The sequence below is a fragment of the Bombina bombina genome, chromosome 2 (genome assembly GCF_027579735.1).
Source record: "Bombina bombina isolate aBomBom1 chromosome 2, aBomBom1.pri, whole genome shotgun sequence".
NCBI lineage: Eukaryota > Metazoa > Chordata > Amphibia > Anura > Bombinatoridae > Bombina > Bombina bombina.
Window position 1 is genome coordinate 829,540,225 of NC_069500.1, and position 19,403 is coordinate 829,559,627.

Consider the following 19,403-nt stretch of genomic DNA (forward strand, 5'->3'; position numbering starts at 1 on the left):
TAGTGACGTATGGGATATACAATCCTACCAGGAGGGGCAAAGTATCCCAAACCTCAAAATGCCTATAAATACACCCCTCACCACACCCACAATTCAGTTTAACGAATAGCCAAGTAGTGGGGTGAAGAAAGGAGTAAAAAGCATAAAAAAGGGAATAATTGTGCTTTATACAAAAAATCATAACCACCATAAAAAAGGGTGGGTCTCATGCCAATATGAAACAAATGAATTTATTAGGTAAGTTCTTACATAAATTAGGTTTTCTTTCATGTAATTGGCCATGAGCTAGTTACGTATGGGACAGTAATACCTAAGATGTGGAACTCCACAGAAGAGTCACTAGAGAGGGAGGGATAAAAATAACAGCTATTTTACGCTGAAAAAATTAATCCACAAACCAAAATATAAGTTTATTCTCTTAAATGGGAAAAAAAAAAAAAAATTAAATTATAAGCAGAGGAATCAAACTGAAACAGCTGCCTGAAAAACATTTCTACCAAAAACGGCTTCCGAAGAAGCAAATACATCAAAACGGTAGAATTTAATAAACGTATGCAAAGAAGACCAAGTTGCTGCTTTGCAAATCTGATCAACTGAAGCTTCATTCTTAAAGCCCACGAAATGGAGACTGATCTAGTAGAATGAGCTGTGATTCTCGGAGGCGGGGCCTGACCCGACTCCAAATAAGCCTGATTAATCAAAAGCTTTAACCAAGATGCCAAGGAAATGGCAAAAGCCTTCTGACCTTTCCTAGAACCAGAAAAGATAACAAATAGACTAGAAGTCTTACTAAAATCTTTAGTAGCTTCAACATAATATTTCAAAGCTCTTACAACATCCAAAGAATGCAAGGATCTCTCCAAAGAATTCTTAGGATTAGGACACAAAGAAGGAACAACAATTTCTCTATTAAAAAGGGACACTGTACCCAAAATTTCTTTTGCGATTCAGATTGAGCATGAAATTTTAAGCAACTTTCTAATTGACTCCTATTATCAAATTTTCTTCATTCTCTTGGTATCTTTATTTGAAATGCAAGAATGTAAGTTTAGGTGCCGGCCCATTTTTGGTGAACAACCTGGGTGGTCCTTGCTGATTGGTGGATAAATTCATCCACCAATAAAAAAAAAAAAAAAAAAAAAAAAGTGCTGTCCAGAGTTCTGAAGCCAAAAAAAAAAAAGCTTAGATGCCTTTTTCAAATAATGATAGCAAGAGAACAAAGAAAAATGGATAATGGGAGTAAATTAGAAAGTTGCTTAAAATTGCATGCTCTTTCTGAATTACAAAAGAAAAAAAAATTGGGTTCAGTGTTCATTTAATGTTGTTGGAATTTACAACCTTAGGTAGAAATGTAAATGAAGTCCGCAAAACTGCCTTATCCTGATGGATAATCAGAAAAGGAGATTCACAAGAAAGAGCAGATCATTCAGAAACTCTTCTAGCAGAAGAGATTGCCAAAAGGAACAAACACTTTCCAAGAAAGTAATTTAATGTCCAAAGAATGCATAGGCTCAAAACGGAGGAGCCAGTAAAGCCTTCAAAATCAAATTAAGACTCCAAGGAGGAGAGATTATCAGGAAGCTTAGCAATCTTCTGTGAAATAAAACAGAAAGAGCAGAGATTTGTCCCTTCAAGGAACTTGCAGACAAACCTTTATCCAAACCATCCTGAAGAAACTAAAATTCTAGTTACTCTAAAAGAATGCCAGGAGAATTTATGAGAAGAACACCATGAAATATAAGTCTTTTAAACTCGATAATAAATCTTCCTAGAAACAGATTTACGAGCCTATAACATAGTATTAATCACAGAGTCAGAGAAACCTCTATGACTAAGCGTTAGATTTCCATACCTTCAAATTTAATGAATTGAGATCCTGATGGAAATACAGACCTTGAGACAGAAGGTCTGGTCTTAAAGGAAGTGGCCAAGGTTGGCAACTGGACAAGATCCGCATACCAAAACCTGTGAGGCCATGCTGGAGCTACCAGCAACGATTGCTCCATGATGATCTTGGAGATCACTCTTGGAAGAAGAAGAACTAGAGGCGGGAAGATATAAGCAGGTTAGTAACACCAAGGAACTGCTAACGCATCCACCACCTCCGCCTGAGGATCCCTGGACCTGTACAGGTACCTGGGAAGTCTCTTGTTTAGATGGGAAGCCATCAGATCTATTTCTGGAAGACCGCACATCTGAACAGTCTGAGAAAACACATCTGGATGGAGCAACCACTCCCCCGGATGTAAAGTCTGACGGCTAAGATAATCCACTTCCCCAATTGTCTACACCTGGGATATGAACCGCAGAAATTAGATAGAAGCTGGATTCCACCCAAGAAAGTATCCGAGATACTTCTTTCATAGCTTGGGGACAGTGAGTCCCACCCCGATGATTGACATTCGCCACAGTTGTGATATTGTCTGTCTGAAAACAAATTAACAGTTCTCTCGTCAGCAGAGGCCAAACCTGAAGAGCCCTGAAAATAGCACAGAGTTCTAAAATATTGATTGGTAACCTCGCCTCTTGAGATTTCTAAACCCCTTGTGCTGTCAGAGATCCTCAGACAGCTCCCCAATCTGAAAGACTTGCATCTGTTGTGATCACAGTCCATGTTGGACAAACAAAAGAGGCCCCTTTAACTATACGATAGAGATCTAACCAACAAGTCAGAGAGAGTCGAACATTGGGATTTAAGGATATTAATTGTGATATCTTTGTATAATCCCTGCACCATTGATTCAGCATACAAAACTGGAGAGGTCTCATATGAAAATGAGCAAAGGGGGATCGCGTCCGATGCTGCAGTCATGAGACCTAAAACTTCCATGCACATAGTGACTGAAGGGAATGATTGAGACTGAAGGTTTTGACAAGCCGAGTTCTCTTGTCTGTTAGAGACAGAGTCATGGACACAATCTATCTGGAAACCTAAAAAGGTGACCCTTGTCTGAGGAATCAAAGAATATTTTAGTAAATTGATCCTCCAACCATGTCTTTGAAGAAACAACACTAGTTGGTTCATGTGAGATTCTGCAGAATGTAAAGACTGAGCTAGTACCAAGATATCATCCAAATAAGGAAACACCGCAATACCTCGTTCTCTGATTACATAGAGTAGGGCACCGACAACCTTTGAAAAGATTCTTGGAGCGGTCGCTAGGCCAAACAGAAGAGCGACAAATTGGTAATGCTGGTCTAGAAAAGAGAATCTCAGAAACAGATAGTGGTCTGGATGAATCGGAATATGAAGATATGCATCCTGTAAGTCTATTGTGGACATATAATGCCCTTGCTGAACAAAAGGCAGAATAGTCCTTATAGTCAACATTTTGAAAGTTGGCACTTTTACAAAACGATTCAAAATGTTCAGATCCAGAACTGGCCTGAATGAATTTTCTTTCTTTGGGACAATGAATAGATTTGAATAAAACCCCAGACCCTGTTCCTGAAACAGAACAGGTATGATTACCCCTGAAAGCTCCGGGTCTGAAACACACTTCAGAATAGCCTGAGCCTTTAGTAGAGTTGCTGGGATGCGTGAAGGGAGGGGGGAAAAAAAAAAATCTGAATCCTATTCGGTACCCTTGAGAGACAATACTCTGAATCCATCAATTTTGGACAGAATCTGCCCAAATGCTTTAGAAGAATCTTAATCTGCCCCCTACCAGCTGAGCTGGAATGAGTGCCGCACCTTCATGCGGACTTAGGGGCTGGCTTTGGTTTCTTAAATGGCTTGGATTTACTCCAACTTTAAGAAGGTTTTCAATTGGAACCAGATTCTTTGGGGGAAGGATTGTGTTTCTGGTCCTTATTTTGTCGAAAGGAATGAAAACTGTTAGAAGCTTTAGATTTACCCGTAGATCTCTTAACCTGAGGGAAAAAAAAAAAAAAAAAAAAAAAAAAAAAAAAAAACACACACACACACACTTGCTACCCCCCAGTGACAGCTGAAATAATCGAATCCAACTGAGAACCAAAGAAATTATTACCTTGGAAAGAAAGAGATGGTAATCTAGACTTAGATACCATGTCAGCATTCCAATATTTGAGCCACAAAGCTCTTCTAGCTAAAATAGCTAAAGACTTAGATTTAACATCAATTTTAATGATATCAAAAATGGCATCACAGATAAAATGATTAGCATGTTGAAGCAAGCGAACAATGCTAGACAAATCAGGACTCATTTCCTGTTGCTCTAAACTTTCCAACCAAAAAGTTGATGCAGCTGCAACATCAGCCATATAAATGGCAGGCCTGAGAAGATAGCCAGAATATAAATAAGCTTTCCTTAGGTAAGATTCAAGTTTCCTATCTAAAGGGTCCTTAAAGGAAGTACTATCTTCCATAGGAATAGTAGTACGTTTGGCAAGAGTAGAAATAGCCCCATCAACTTTGGGGATCTTTTCCTAAAACTCTAATCTGATGGCAAAGGATACGATTTTTTAAACCTTGAAGAAGGAATAAAAGTACCAGGCCTATTCCATTCCTTAAAAATCATATCAGAAATAGCATCAGGAACTGGAAAAACCTCTGGAGTAACCACAGGAGGTTCATAAACAGAATTTAAACGTTTACTAATTTTAATATCAAGAGGACTAGTTTCCTCAATATCCAAAGTAATCAACACCTCTTAACAGGAAACGAATATACTCCATTTTAAATAAATAATATTTGTCAGTGTCAATAACCGAGGAAGGATCTTCTGAATCAGATAGATCCTCATCAGAGGAGGATAATTCAGTATGTTGTCGGTCATTTGAAATTTCATCAACTTTGAGAAGTTTTAAAAGACCTTTTAGGTTTATTATAAGGAGGGATAGCAGACAAAGCCTTCTGAATTGCATCAGCAATAAAATCTTTTATATTCACAGGGATATCATGTGCATTAGATGTTGAAGGAACAACAGGCATTGTACTATTACTGATGGATACACTTATCTTTTGTAGAACTGTTATCATGCAGCAGGGTTCCAACAGTGGTTTCTGATACAGGATCAGATTGAGACATCTTGCAAATGTAAGAGAAAAAAAAAAAACTACATATAAAGCAAAATTATCAATTTCCTTATATGGCAGTTTCAGGAATGGGAAAAAAAAATGCTAACAGCATAGCCCTCTGACATATAAAAAGGCAAGAGGCATATAGGAATGGGGTTTTAAATAATGAAATTATTTGGTGCCAAGTATGACGCACAACGTAAAATGAATTTTTTTGGTGCCAACAACATCCAGAAATGACACTCGCAACCTTGTGCAAGGAAACTCTGCGTCAACTAAAACGCCGGAAATGACGAATTTGCGTCACGAGACGAACCTTCGCGCCAAAAAAAATTCTCGCGCAAATCAGAATTTTGCGACTATACCCCAGGTAAAACGACTATACCCCTGGTAAGAAAAATATTTTCCCCAAATATGAAACTGATAGACTGCAAAAGGAAATATATTTGCCATGAGTCAGGTTTATGTATAAGTACAGTACATATATTAAGAACTTTATATTAACACATAAAGTGCCAAACCATAGCGGAGTGTCTTAACTAATCAAAACATACTTACTGAAAGACACTCATCCACATATAGCAGATAGCCAAACCAGTACTGAAACAGTTATCAGTAGAGGTAATGGTAAATTGACAGTATATCATCAATCTGAAAAAGGGAGGTAGGAGATGAATCTCTATTATCCGATAACAGAGAACCTATGAAAAAGATTTCCCGCGAGGAAAACCATAGAATTCAATAGGTGATACTCCCTTCACATCCCTCTGACATTCACTGTACTCTGAGAGGAATCGGGCTTCAAAATGCTGTGAAGCGCATATCAACGTAGAGAATCAAGCACAAACTTACTTCACCACCTCCAAAGGAGGCAAAGTTTGTAAAACTGAATTGTGGGTGTGGTGAGGGGTGTATTTATAGGCATTTTGAGGTTTGGGAAACTTTGCCCCTCCTGGTAGGATTGTATATCCCATACGTCACTAGCTCATGGACTCTTGCCAATTACTGAAAGAAACGCATATTTCTATAACAAAGTTGGTTATGCAGAATAAAAGGTATTATCTATCTTTTTAAACAACAACATTTTGGTGTTTGCTAGCCCTTTAAACTTTGTACAAAAAAAATATATACTTTTAGCATGTTTAAAGTGCTGCTCTTACACACACTAGAAATATTTTAGTGCAATGTTGCTTTAAAATGGCTAGTTTACCCGATATTTTCTCTCCCTTTAATTTGTTCCCAATGATTCATTTACCTGCTGGTGTGTATTAAATAGCTTACAAATATATCATTTACCTTTATATCAGCTTTTGAAATAGCCAATTTTGCCTGTGGTATACCTTCCTATACTGATAGCTGTGTAAACATAGCACACAGAAACAAAAATGACACTCCCAGTGGAGGTATGATAGATAAGCAATAAAATGTTAACTTTCAATTATTCTTTCTAAGTAAGTAGGATTAGGTTATGAAGAATATAGAGAAACATGCGTATGTACAGAGAAAGTAGGGGATACCACCTTTTCTGAGAGAGAAAAAAAAATACCCATTATAAATACCATAAATAAGAAACTTAAGAGTGCTAGGGAAGGATTTTAAATTATCATTGGGTTTATAATTAGATTTTAACAACACTTAGAAGTTTCAGTCAGAATTTTATTTTTGTTGTTTGTTAGTTTAAAAAAAAAAAAAAAAAAAAAAAAAAAAAAAAGGAGAAACAGAATTTGCATATCTAATTGGCATATATTACCCAGAATTTCTCTTGTGCATTGGTAACAGTTGTATATTAAGTATATCTGGGGGGAAAAGCAAGCGGAAATTCTTGCCTAGATGTGCTAATTTCCTATGCAAATATTTACATTGATTTAATTTTGAGACATGGAGGATTTTAATTTCAGGTTTTTATTTTTTATCTCCCCCATAATTTTATTTTAACCAATTTTGGTTTAAACCATGTAAATAGCTTTACCAATGCAGCAACCAGAATCTATCATCCAACTGATGAGTTCCGAAAAGAACGAAACAGGCTGTCTAGTGAGTGATTTCTGGTTTGCTGCAATAATCCTGTTAAAAGGATCGCTGAGTTAAAACAGTAGTTGAAGCAAAAAAAAAAAAAACTGATAATTTGCTTATCTTACCCAGAATTCTCTTGTGCATTGTAACATTGTATATTAAGTATTTCTAGGAAAAAGCAAGCTGGGAATCTTTGCTTAGATGTGCTAATTTCCTATGCAAATATTTACATTTATTTTATTTTTGACTTGAACCTTAAAAATATCATCCATGTCAGTAAAATACCATCTAGGGTGGTAACCCTAACAAAAAGTGATAAAATATGAGATGTGAGTTTCCCTGCAAGCTCAACCCATTTTAACGGATTTTGGTTTCAATTAACAAAAAGCAGTATTTGATAAACAAAAAGAAACCATTTCTCATACATTTTATACTCTGCAGCCAGTATAACAAGTCATGGAAAACATTAAGGGGAAAAACAATTTTTACTGTACACTGTCCCTTAAAGGACATTCTAGTCCAACAATTGCACACTAATTCATCAGAGCATGCAATTTTGCACTACTGACAGAGGGGAGGTTAAACCTAAATGGTTAAAGTCAGAACCACAAGCACTGCAGCTGCTGAGCTTAATAATTTTTATGGGGCTGCAAAAATCAACTGTTTTCCTGCTCTGGACCAGCAGTTCTCTGCACCTCCCAATTGGGGACTTTAATTATGAGTTTACCCCCTTTGCAATAGTCAATATACAAAGGGCTAGAATTTATCAAGGGCTAGGAAAATTCTCCTTTGTATTCTCCTCCCAAGTTCTCTGCAGCTCATCCTTGGAGGCGCGCACCCAGTGTGCACAAATTTTTCATAAAAATTGCACATAATTTGCGCTGTTTAATAGGTGAGCTGGGGCCAATTATGATGAATTTCTTCCGCGGGAAAAAAGCAATTTCTCCTGAGTCAGTTTCAAACCTGTGGTGTTTTTTAGGGTGTATTTTGGCCCTCTTCAAGTAATCTATTACATTCGCGTTTTACATTGGGCAAATTTTGCGCATTAAGTTTTTGATGCACATGTTTACCTTAACTTTGTTATAATAATGACTCTATAAAACCATAATATTCACATTGGTTAGATACAATTTACAATCTTTGTGGGGCAAGTTTACATTCTATAGTGGCATATTAGCTAGCCAAAGATAAACCTGCTAGAATCAGAAAGTACTCTGAAATAGATGTGAACATGAACAAGCTCAAAAACATGATGAATTTGTTCCCCCGAGGAACCTATGGAGAACTATAAAGTTCGTATTTGTTAGTGATGCACCGAAATGGAAATTCTGGACCGAAAACCGAACATCCAGATGTACTTGGCCGAAAACCGAAAAAGTAATTTTTTCAAATTTTTTTTTATTTTTTTTTTCTCCATAATTAGACTATTAATGAATGAATCTGAATTGAAAACCTTTCGGCCAATAAAAAAAAAACCACACTTTTATTGTTAGTAAAACACTAAAATTGGACAAAAGGTATCTTAACAATATTTATGCTACAAAATTTTATCAACACAAAAAAAAAAAACCCCACACACAAACAGGCATAAAATGCCATTTTCGACAAAAATGTTTCTGCAAACCAAAATTTAAATGCATCCCTACTTAAAATAGATATCAATATACTGTATTATTCTTTATTTAGTTCTATGTAACAGAGTTTAAACAGGTTTTTTTGTTGTTTTTTACAATTAGCCAAATAAAGTAGAGTCATAGAAAACTCATTTATATGCAGAACAGTAAGTCAAGTAATGAACTTAAAAAGCAGCTCTAGGCTAGCATCAAATTTGAAACATGCTACACAATAATTTTAACCGAAAATAACAGCAAAATAACCGAAATAGCCAAAAATGCAATTTTCGGGCCGAAATGTTTCTGCGGCCAAAACTTCGGTGCATCCCTATTATTTGTAGGTGAACTTTTGCGTTCTCTCCAAAGACGCAAAAAGTGATAAATTTGTAATGGGGAGTAATACTAAAGGTAGACTCTAGGAAATGTGACAAACAAGCAAATGTAACCCTTTTTTGAGCGCACCGGTGCGCCTTGGCAAATGCAGGGAGAGGAATGTATAGTCGGGACTTGCCCAATTTTCAGCGCACCTTCCATTAATAAATCAGGGGAATCAGTCGTATGCGAATTATGACGCAATTTTAAGAGAAGTGCTTTGATAAATCCTGCTCAAAATGGCAGCTTGTTGCACACAGGACCTTGTACCTATGAAAAAGGATTCCAACAGTTCAACAGCCACAACTTTATTTGTATTATTACAAACTGTTTTCAATCTGCATACTTTGAAACTTTTTTTTTTTTTTTTTCTTTTTTTAACATAAGCTTGAAGAGATACAGTTTGGAAAATTAATTAGTGCTACAAATCACAGTTAAATATATAGATCAATCAAACTTAAAAAATTGCCACATTGAAACAGTACCATCTCATAGGATGAACAATTTACAAGTAGAGATGTGTACAAAAAAAAAAAAAAATATGTTATACACAGAGAGGTGTAGTGTGAAATCAAATATTAATAAAAGTTGCTACTTTGAAGGGTGCAATATAGAATACCAAAGTATATATAACAGACTGATTACAATTAAATTGTGAGTTTTTGTTAATAAAAAAAATAGCAAAAGACCTACGTACAAAATTAAAAATAAAAAAAAAAAAAAAAAAAAAAAAAAAGAAGGGGGGAGGAAAAAATCTACACTATATTTCAGTTAGCTTGAGCCATGACATTGGTTGTCTGGCACCTCGATAGAGACCTCAGATTGTGAAATAAAAAAACACAACAGATGTTAGAATGAAGTAAGGGAGGGTTATTAATCTGCTCTCACAAAATGATACAGGGAGAAAAAGATACATAAATGAATAGGGAGGAACTCCTGAAGGAAGATTAAGAAAAGGGGGGAGACTAAACATTTTTTTCTCTTCATGATTTCAGGAGAAAAGATGCAATTTTATACAACTTTCCAATCTACCGCTTATCTTATTTGCTTCAGTCTCCTTGTATCCTTTATTGAAGGAGCAGTCATGAACTAGTGGGATCTATCTGCTCAGAGTCCTACCGATGTATGCTTTTCAACTAAGGATACCAAAAAATTAAGTAAATTGAAGTTTTTGTTCTGCTCTAAATCATGAAAGTTTAGTACCTTAAAAAAGGGACATAAAACCCATTGTTGTTTTCATGATTCAGATAGAAAATGTATTCTTAAAAAGCTTCTAATTTACTTCTAATTATCAAATTTCTATATTCTCTTGGTATTTTGTTGAAAACAGGGATGTAAGCTTAGATGTGCATGTGTTTGGAGCATTATATGGCAGCAGTTTTTGCAAGAGCACTAGATGGCAGCACTATTTCCTGTCATGTAGAGATCCAGACACCTACCTAGGTATCTCTTCAACACAGAATGTCATGGGGAACAAAGCAAATTTGATGGTAGAAGTGTTTTTCTTAAAATTGCTCTGTCTGAATCACAAAATAATTCATTTGGGGTTTCATATCAATTTAAGCTTAAAGGGACATGAAACCCAAATTTTTTCTTTCACGATTTAGAAAGCATACAATTATATACAACTTCTAATTTACTTCTATTATCTAATTTGCTTCATTCTCTTGATATTATTTGCTGAAAAGCATATCTAGATATGCTTAGCAGCTGCTGATTGGTGGCTGCACATAGATGCCTCCTCTGATTGGTTCTACCATGTGCATTGCTATTTCTCTTCATTACAGTATATTCTAAAGAATGAAGCAAATTAGGGTAATAGAAATAATTGGAATGTTGTTTAAAATTGTATTCTCTACCTTAATCATGAAAGAAAAGGTTTGGGTATAGTGTCCCTTTAATCTGTGAAATAAAAACTAAATGTCATGAATGATTGAGATACACATATACAGAATTTTGTGAGAAAAAATGTGGAACTATAATGTGAAAGTATAATGAAAGAAGTGTGTGTGCATGCATGGATAACAATCTGAATTCTGCAAATTTCCGGGGGGGGGGGGGCATAGTGGCTCTAAAGCAGTCTATCCCTTACACAACGGCATACCACACACAAACAATACCCTTCCAATGGAAAAGTGGGCTTGCTTGCTTTCAAATTAAGAATGTATGCTCCTCTAGTGAGATCACAAAAAATGAAAATCCTGTCCAATAGGTGACTTTTATAGTGTTCCTGGCTATAAAATAGTAACCACAGTATACCCATGATAAGCAATAAAATGAGGCAAGTAACCAATAAAAAAAAAAAAAAAAAAAAAAAAAGGGAGGAATGACCACGTGGTATAATGGTGGTCTGGTGATAACCATGGCAACAGTGATCATCTGATAGCCACATATTGTCTTTTTATATTTAAACTTTGAGTCACCAGCTCCTACTGAGCATTGGCAAGAATTCACAGATAAACGTATATGCATTTGTGTCCGATGGCTGTCACATGGTACAGGGGGAGTGGAAAAGGACAACTTTTAAATTGTCAACAACAACAAAAAAAAATCTAGTACTCATGTGAAGTTCAGACTAAGTGTTATTGCATTGTCTTGCATTTGTTGATTATGTAAATCTACTGTGTTTACCTGTCCTTTAAAAAAAAAGGGACAAAAAAAAAAACAAAAAAAAAAAAACACACACCTTTCCAATTTACTTTTATCGTCAAATTTGCGCTATTCTAAGTATTCTTTGTTGTAAAGCCAAGCCTAGGTAGGCTCATATGCCATTTCCAAGCCCTTAAAGGCCACATCTTATCTCAGTATATTTTTCACAGCTAGACAGTGCTAGTTCATGTGTGCCATATAGATAACAGTGTGCTCATCTTGTGGAGTTAATTTATGAGTCAGCAGCACTGACTGGCTAAATCCAAGTCTGATATTATGTGTAACTCTATTGTGGGGTTAAAGAGATAGAAAAAAAGGTGGGTTTAGTTTCACGATTCAGATAATGCAATTTAAGCAGCTTTCCAGTTAACTCCTACTATCATTTTTCTTCGTTGTCTTGCTATCTTTTATTTAAAAACAAGGAATTTAAAGCTTAGGAGCCAGCCCATTTTAGGTTCAGCACCCTGGATAGTGCTTGCTTATTGGTGGCTACATTTAACAAACCAATAAGCATGCATAACCCAGGTTCTGAACCAAAAATGGACTGGCTCTTAACAGACTGTCAACACTAGAAGTTTGTTGTTTTAAAAGATAGATAATCGCTTAATAACCCATTCCCCAGTTTTGCATAACCAACAGTTATAATACACGTTTTAAACCTCTGCAATTACCTTGTATCTATGCCTCAGCAGAATGCCCCGTTATTTCAGTTTCTTTAGACAGACTTTAGCATTTTAGACAATCAGAGCTGTCTCCATGGTAAATGCACATGCATGAGCTCAATGTTATCTATATGAAACACGTGAACTAATGCCCTCTAGTGGTGAAAACTATCAAAATGCATTTAGATTAGAGGCGGTCTTCAAGGTCTAAGAAATTAGCATATGAACATCCTAGGTTTAGCTTGCAACTAAGAATACCAAGAGAACAAAGCAAAATTGGTGATAAAAGTAAATTGGAAAGTAGTTTAAAAATTACATGCCCTATTTGAAACATGAGGCTTTTTTGGACTTGACTGTCCCTTTAAGCTTTACATTCCTGCTTTTTAAACAAAGATAGCAAAGGAACAAAGAAATGTGATAATAGGAGTAAATTAGAAAGTTGCTTAAAATTGCCTGCCCTATCTGAATCATTAAAGAAAAAAAATTTGAGTTTAGTATAGCTTTAAACAAACAGTTCCACAGTGAATTGTTGAAAAATGACATGCTATAATGAATGACATTATCCACTACAGTAGCCCTTTAAGCCCCCAATCAGGAGTGGCAGTTGCATATAGCTACCAGTAACCGGTAATGTCCTGTGCAAGAGCTGCGAAGCTTGTGACTCCATAGCATAATTTTACCTATGTGTTTAACCTCATTGCATAAGATAAATGGTTAGGAAAGTAAAAATTTAAATTGCATAATTCATAATGGACAAATTTAAATTCACTTTGTACTCTTGATATCTATTGTTGAAAAGAATATGTACATATCCTGCACTACTGGTAACTAGCTGGTGATTTGTAACTAAATACATTTGATTGTTTCTTCGTTGGCTCATCTGATATTTTCAGCTAGCACAGTGTTATATGCAAGCAATAAGTTGTATCCCTTTAGCGCTCTACAAATAACCGATAAAAATAATAATCCCTTTAAATATAACAATTTTTATTTTAATGCCTTTCTAAATACAGCATGTCCATATTCGCCGTACACATGCATAACTATTATAAAACAGAACTATGCAGTAGATTTTGCAATGTAGGAGTCATCTGTTAATTTGTGATCAGATGAATGGAGTAACGTTAGACAGTGCTGCTGCATTTAAGCCATCCAGTCAAAAGGAGGACCAATAAGGAGGTTGATTTCTAATTTAGTTTAAAAGGACATCTATTTCCCTATATTCCCCCCCCCCCCCCATGATAAATCATTTCTGACATTTTCAAATGAAATTGACTACCTCATGAGCAATATATATATATATATATATATATATATATATTTTAATTATATAAGGATTTCCAATTTGCTGTGCAATTTAAATGTGTCAGAAGGAGGGTAAACAGCTAGTCATGACATGAAGATTAAAGAGGCATATTTGTGAAGCCACCAATCAGCAACTAGCTCCCAGCTCCTGAACCTACCTAGGTATACTTTTCAACAAAGGATGCAAAGAGGACTAAGCAAATTATATAAAACATAAGTAAATTGGAATGTTATTTAACATTGTATGTTCTAGCTGAAGCAAAAATGTTGGGTTTTATGGCCCTTTAATGTAGAGATGAAATGTATATATTAAAAGGAACATCAATATGCAATCCCAGATTCAGAGGAGTGTAAATTACAAACAAACACAATATATATAGAGAGAGATAGAGAGATAGATTAAAATAATTAATAGAACATCCATTTAGTTTAAACTTGTCACTAAATAGAAGTGTGACCAGCAGACACTTTACTCACTGGACACTTTTTCGCCGTATTCCTTTTTTTTTTTTTTAACACGTGAGGCATCTTCATGAAACATTGTACTTTACAGAGAGGAAACAGCAGACGCACTGTTACATAGCCAGTCTCTACAGGACATAATAAACATCTGGTACCAAATATCCAAAAGAACTTACAACACATATTGCAGGGAATACTTAGACAGGATGTCACATCAAACATACCTATAAAATGCCAGGATTTCCTGCGTCCGTAGGGCAGGCAACCAGCATGGTGGTCTGACTCGTAGCCAACCAGAGGGGTACATATGCCATCAGCAACCTGACCCACTAGCAGTAAGAGACCAGCGTAGAAAGAGTTAAATCCCAGTACAGAGTGGAAGTAGATCAGGAAATAGGTAAACCACATAGAAGCCACACAGGTCATTCAGGAAATGTCCTAGGGCATAGCTGAGCCTCTGACATACTGGTATACTGTCTGTCTCTACCATGATAGGGTACTAGGCAGCACTAGAGCTGCCTCCACCTGTGTAACCACTTGAAGATAGGTAAGGTTATAGCAAACAGCATCTGTTAACTTATAGCTCTTAGAACTGGGGTCCCGAAAACAATTGAGACGGTGGGCATTATACAAAAAAAAAAATAATAATAAACAGGGGCAAGCCTGGTAATCACTGTACTGACACAGGAATTCCCAACAAATTATATGTGCCTGGAGGGGCAGCCCCAAGAAGTCCCAGTGTAAAAAATCCAAATGATGTGGGATTTAAACTAGCACAAACAAGATGCGCCTAAAACCACGAGAAACACAGCCAGGCACTGATATGTTTGTTTGCTCTTCTCTCAGTTATTGCACAGCCACTATAAAGCTTCCCTTACACAAACTGGAAACAGCCGGGAAACTGACAGCCAGCCTATCCAATCACATCATTACTGATCTCTTCTCCCCCAATCAAACCGAGTCCGGGACTTGAAGGCTTGTCATCACAGCTCACCATCAGTACAACCCCCATTTTTTTTTATAAAGGGGATGGGGAAGAAGCGGCTGGCTCAGGTGGTTCAGCCTGTCTTGTGATTGCTATCCTGTGTAACCTTTTTCCCTGCCCAGGCTGCTCAGTAGTGCAGTACCAAGTAGAGAGTTAACCCTTTCCCTGACAGACCAGCCTGTATTGTGATTCACTATATTTCTAAAACAGCTTGTCATATTCCTGGCCCTGCTAGACTGGTTTTCACTGAATCTGTGTGTCATTATTTCCATTCCGGTTTGCACAATGCTGAGTTCATTGTCTCCCAGTAAACATATATATTATCGTTAACCTAATAAAGTCACATTAAAACTGTAAAGTCATGCAATTATACAGAATGACACACTATTTGTGGTCTGTTCTCCTGATCACACTATGAATCATTTAAATCATAATTTAGAGTGAAAAATCGAAATATGCAAATTGTTTCCTGTGTCATCACCCGGGCTTAACAATCGGCTTTGCATTTACTAAAAGTGGTTTCTGCCATATTAAAGACACTGACTAGTTAAATTATCTTACAAAAACTAGATTTTATAAACTGTATTCAATTCCTATTTAAAAAGTTATATTTTTCCAATATAAAATAATTTGAAAATGCAAAATAAATTCTATTTATTAAATACAATAAATAAATATTGTCTTTTTTAAAACGTGATAGCTCCTCAATTACAATATATTTCCACCATAAGATTTAGCAACTTGTTTTTTTTATATCATTAATATTATTATTGCTAGCAGTAGCAGTAGTATCAAAAGTAAAAGCTTATAAGTTTAATATATATATTATATTTACTAATAAAATACATTCAGATTACAAGTGCTCCTGATTATGTTATCCTCATAATAACTGTAAGCAATAGCTTTGGACAAAAATGTACTTCTATTATCCAATTTGTTTTGTTCTCTTAGTATCCTTTGTTGAAAAAGATACCTAGTAGGCCAGAGCTGCCGATTGGTGGCTGCACATTTATGTCTCATGTTATTGGCTCACCCAATGTATTGAGGAAGCTCCCAGTAATGCACTGCTCCTTCTTTAACAAAAGATACTAAGAGAATGAAGCAGATTTGATAACAGAAGTAAATTGGAAGGTTGTTTAATATTGCATCCTCTATCTGAATCATGAAATAAATAGTTTGGGTTTGTGTCCCTTAAATAAAAATAAACTTCCACTAAAGGGACATGAAAGTGCAAAATGAAAATGCTCTAATGTGTAAGTCATTAGTTTTTCCTGTTTAATGTTATATATGGTCATTTTCCTATATCACGTTTCACAAACATTATGTGTGATACCAAATGCATTCATGCTTTTTTACTGGAACAACAATGCTGGCTAAACTAATTGGCATTTGTAATGTTTAACAAACTTGAATTATCAGTACAAGAATGATAGAGGTGTACACATTGAAAGCACTCTTATTCCTTAGGCTTATTTCTAGAACTATGCTACTATGGCAGAGACAGATAATGATAAAATATATCTTTTATTTCGGGGGGCGTGTCCGAGCAGCGTACCTGACAGGACGCATCTACTGAGAGCTCTGAAAGAAACTTCAATAATCCCGCCGATTAAAAGAGCATCTAACAGCCAAATCAAGCTTATAATTAAACATATTATAGCCACAGCGGATATAATAGATATATCACACAGTTTGATTCCTGTTTTCATGATATCAGAGCTACAGTTCGGCAAGTTAAATCCTAAGGTGGCGGCCTACACATAGGTAACGACCCCCCCCGGTTATACCGGGTCTACAGTGCTGGCGGCAGTTGCTTGCCTTACTGACTTTCAATATATATTGCAAGGCTTTTCTAACTACAAAGGGAGAGATTTACAATTATAACCTTAGTGACTACGCAACCAGCACCAACTAAAATGGGCGGGTTGTGGCGGGAGACTGTTTCCAGCAAGATTCAGACCCACACCTAGAAAGATTTGAACGCCTAATGAATAAGTTGATAGATAAAGCTCCTTATGATTATTTAATACTGCGGGTATTCCCTATCGCAGCTGAACCAACAGAAGCAAAGCGTTTTGGAAGCATGGTGCCTGCACCCCATTTGGTGTCACATCAGATACAGAGAGACCCACAAACAGTACAGACAGACGCAAAGATTCCTCGCAAAGTAAAGAGGGAGACCCAGCTTAATATGAGCCTAAAGAGATCACCTGGCAGAGAAGATCTTATTGGAAGATCCGGCTCTATGGCTAACGAGAGGAAGGGTGCTTGCAGTCCACGGTGGGGTGGAGACCGGACTATGCTGAGAAGGAGCTGTGCCTGACGGGGGTGGAAAGCTCTGAGATCCGCAGCGCATCGGAGACTCCTTGTAAGATGATGGACCGACTCCCCGTGTCTCATCCATCTCACAGACACCAGGATCGCCTACGCTCACTTGAATCAGATGGGACCTGTGTTTTAACGCCCTGCGGAGGTTACATCTCTAGATCCGGGGTAGGGTAGACTGCAAATATCCTCCCTGGAAGAAACACTTAGTTCAATATGATGCTATTTGCATCTAGAGGATAAATGTATTATAGTTAATTTAAAATTAGAACCTCTGACAACTTGCGGCATGAACTGATCATCAGCTTTATCTACAGCCACATCCTCAAGGTACTTAACGCTAAGAACAGTGGACACTAGCTTGCTTTAAAAGTTTTTACAGTTTGTTTAGCTATACTTTAAGATGTTTCTGAGTCATTTTTTTACATTGTCAATATGCTAGTTTTATTTCCTAGTATAGCAAAGTCTGGTTACAATAGGTTGTATGAGAATGATTCACAGTATAAAATTATATTACAACAATGTTAGCTATCACGCAGTGTTACCCCTACATCTATCTACATTATGGCATTGTGTGCGAGGTCTGCCTTTAAGGATTTCCCTCCCTACAGTCCCCTTAACATAGCATGTGACATAACCCCTCATAACCAACACTCAATATAATACCTCCACCCTATAAAGAGCTGGATAGCGTGGTTATGGCTCTTAATTATTATAAATCCCTATATCCCTACATTATAAAACTCCCTGGGACTTATGTGTTGACTTAAAATTTTAAAGCCTTGCACAAAAAGTGAGGAATATTAGTGAAGGTATCCATCTATGTTTTGTGGTATAAAACTGATATGAGTGTTTGATAATTGAATATCCCTATGCTGATTTTATTTTAGTATAGTGCAAATCCTCAACCTATCTCTCCTTTGCTGAATGTTAACCCCATGGACTTAAACAAGCACCAAATCAGGGCCCAAGAGAGACCTGTATCGCTATTTATGGACTGAAAATGGAGGACTTTCAATATTGTAGATCAATCGCAGTCAGACTTGATATGTTTATTTTCTGTCTTATGTCTATCACGCAAAATGCCTGTATCATTGTTCCTCAATAAAAAAAAAAAAAATATATAACTTTTATTTCAATGTGCCTAATACAATGCTGCAAGATGGTAATGTTCTGCCTAACATTAAATTATTAGAATGATCCGCTTAGAATCTGGTGGATTATTTATAGTAACACCATACACCACAGTTATGTATTATTATTGCAGTACTCAAGCCATAAGATTTTATATCACATATAGATAGAGCTCAGTTCCTTCCACAACCACCCCATGTAAGCCTTATAAGGTAATCTATTTAATCAGAACAACATTATCGAGTGCCAAGTGTTTTGTCAATAGTGATGTCTGCGAACAGTTCGCCGGAGAACAGTTCCCGGCGAACATAGCTTGTTCGCTGTTCGCCGCTGCGGGCGAACATATGCGATGTTCGATCCGCCCCCTATTCGTCATCATTGAGGAAACTTTGACCCTGTATCTCACAGCCTTCAGACACATTTGAGCCAATCAGCAGCAGACACTCCCTCACAGACCCTCACAGCTCCTGGGCAGCAGCCATTTTAGATTCATTACGATCTTGCATTGTTAGTGAGAGGAGGTTTTATTGCTGCAGCTGCTGATATTATAGGGAAATAGATAGCTAGGCTAGTGTATTTAGTGTCCACTACAGTCCTGAAGGACTCATCTAATCTCTGCTGTAAGGACAGCACCCCAAAAAGCCCTTTTTAGGGCTAGAACTTCAGCCCAAAAAGCCCTTTTTAAGGCTAGAACTTCAGTCGTTTTTTTTTGTTTTTGTTTTTGCATTTGCCTGGCTGTCAGCCTGTGTGTGAGGCTCACAGCATATACTGTGATTAGTGCCACCACTGATATCTGCTTAACATTAGTGTAAATTTAAACAAAAAAACTTTTAAATCATTTTGCTAGTGTAATCTAATTTCATTTTCTATCAGGCCTGTGT

The 19,403-nt window shown here is 36.6% G+C and overlaps 1 protein-coding gene across 1 annotated transcript in view; it reads right to left on the reverse strand.

Moving 5' to 3' along the window:
• The window catches only part of MFSD12 (major facilitator superfamily domain containing 12), a 170,238-nt gene extending 155,292 nt beyond the window's left edge, over nucleotides 1-14,946 (reverse strand). The window contains 2 exon segments of the mRNA XM_053703117.1: nucleotides 14,303-14,492; nucleotides 14,494-14,946. Of these exon segments, the coding sequence (XP_053559092.1) occupies nucleotides 14,303-14,492; nucleotides 14,494-14,568 (265 nt within the window). The 5' untranslated portion in view covers nucleotides 14,569-14,946.
• Between the last annotated feature and the right edge of the window lie 4,457 nt (nucleotides 14,947-19,403).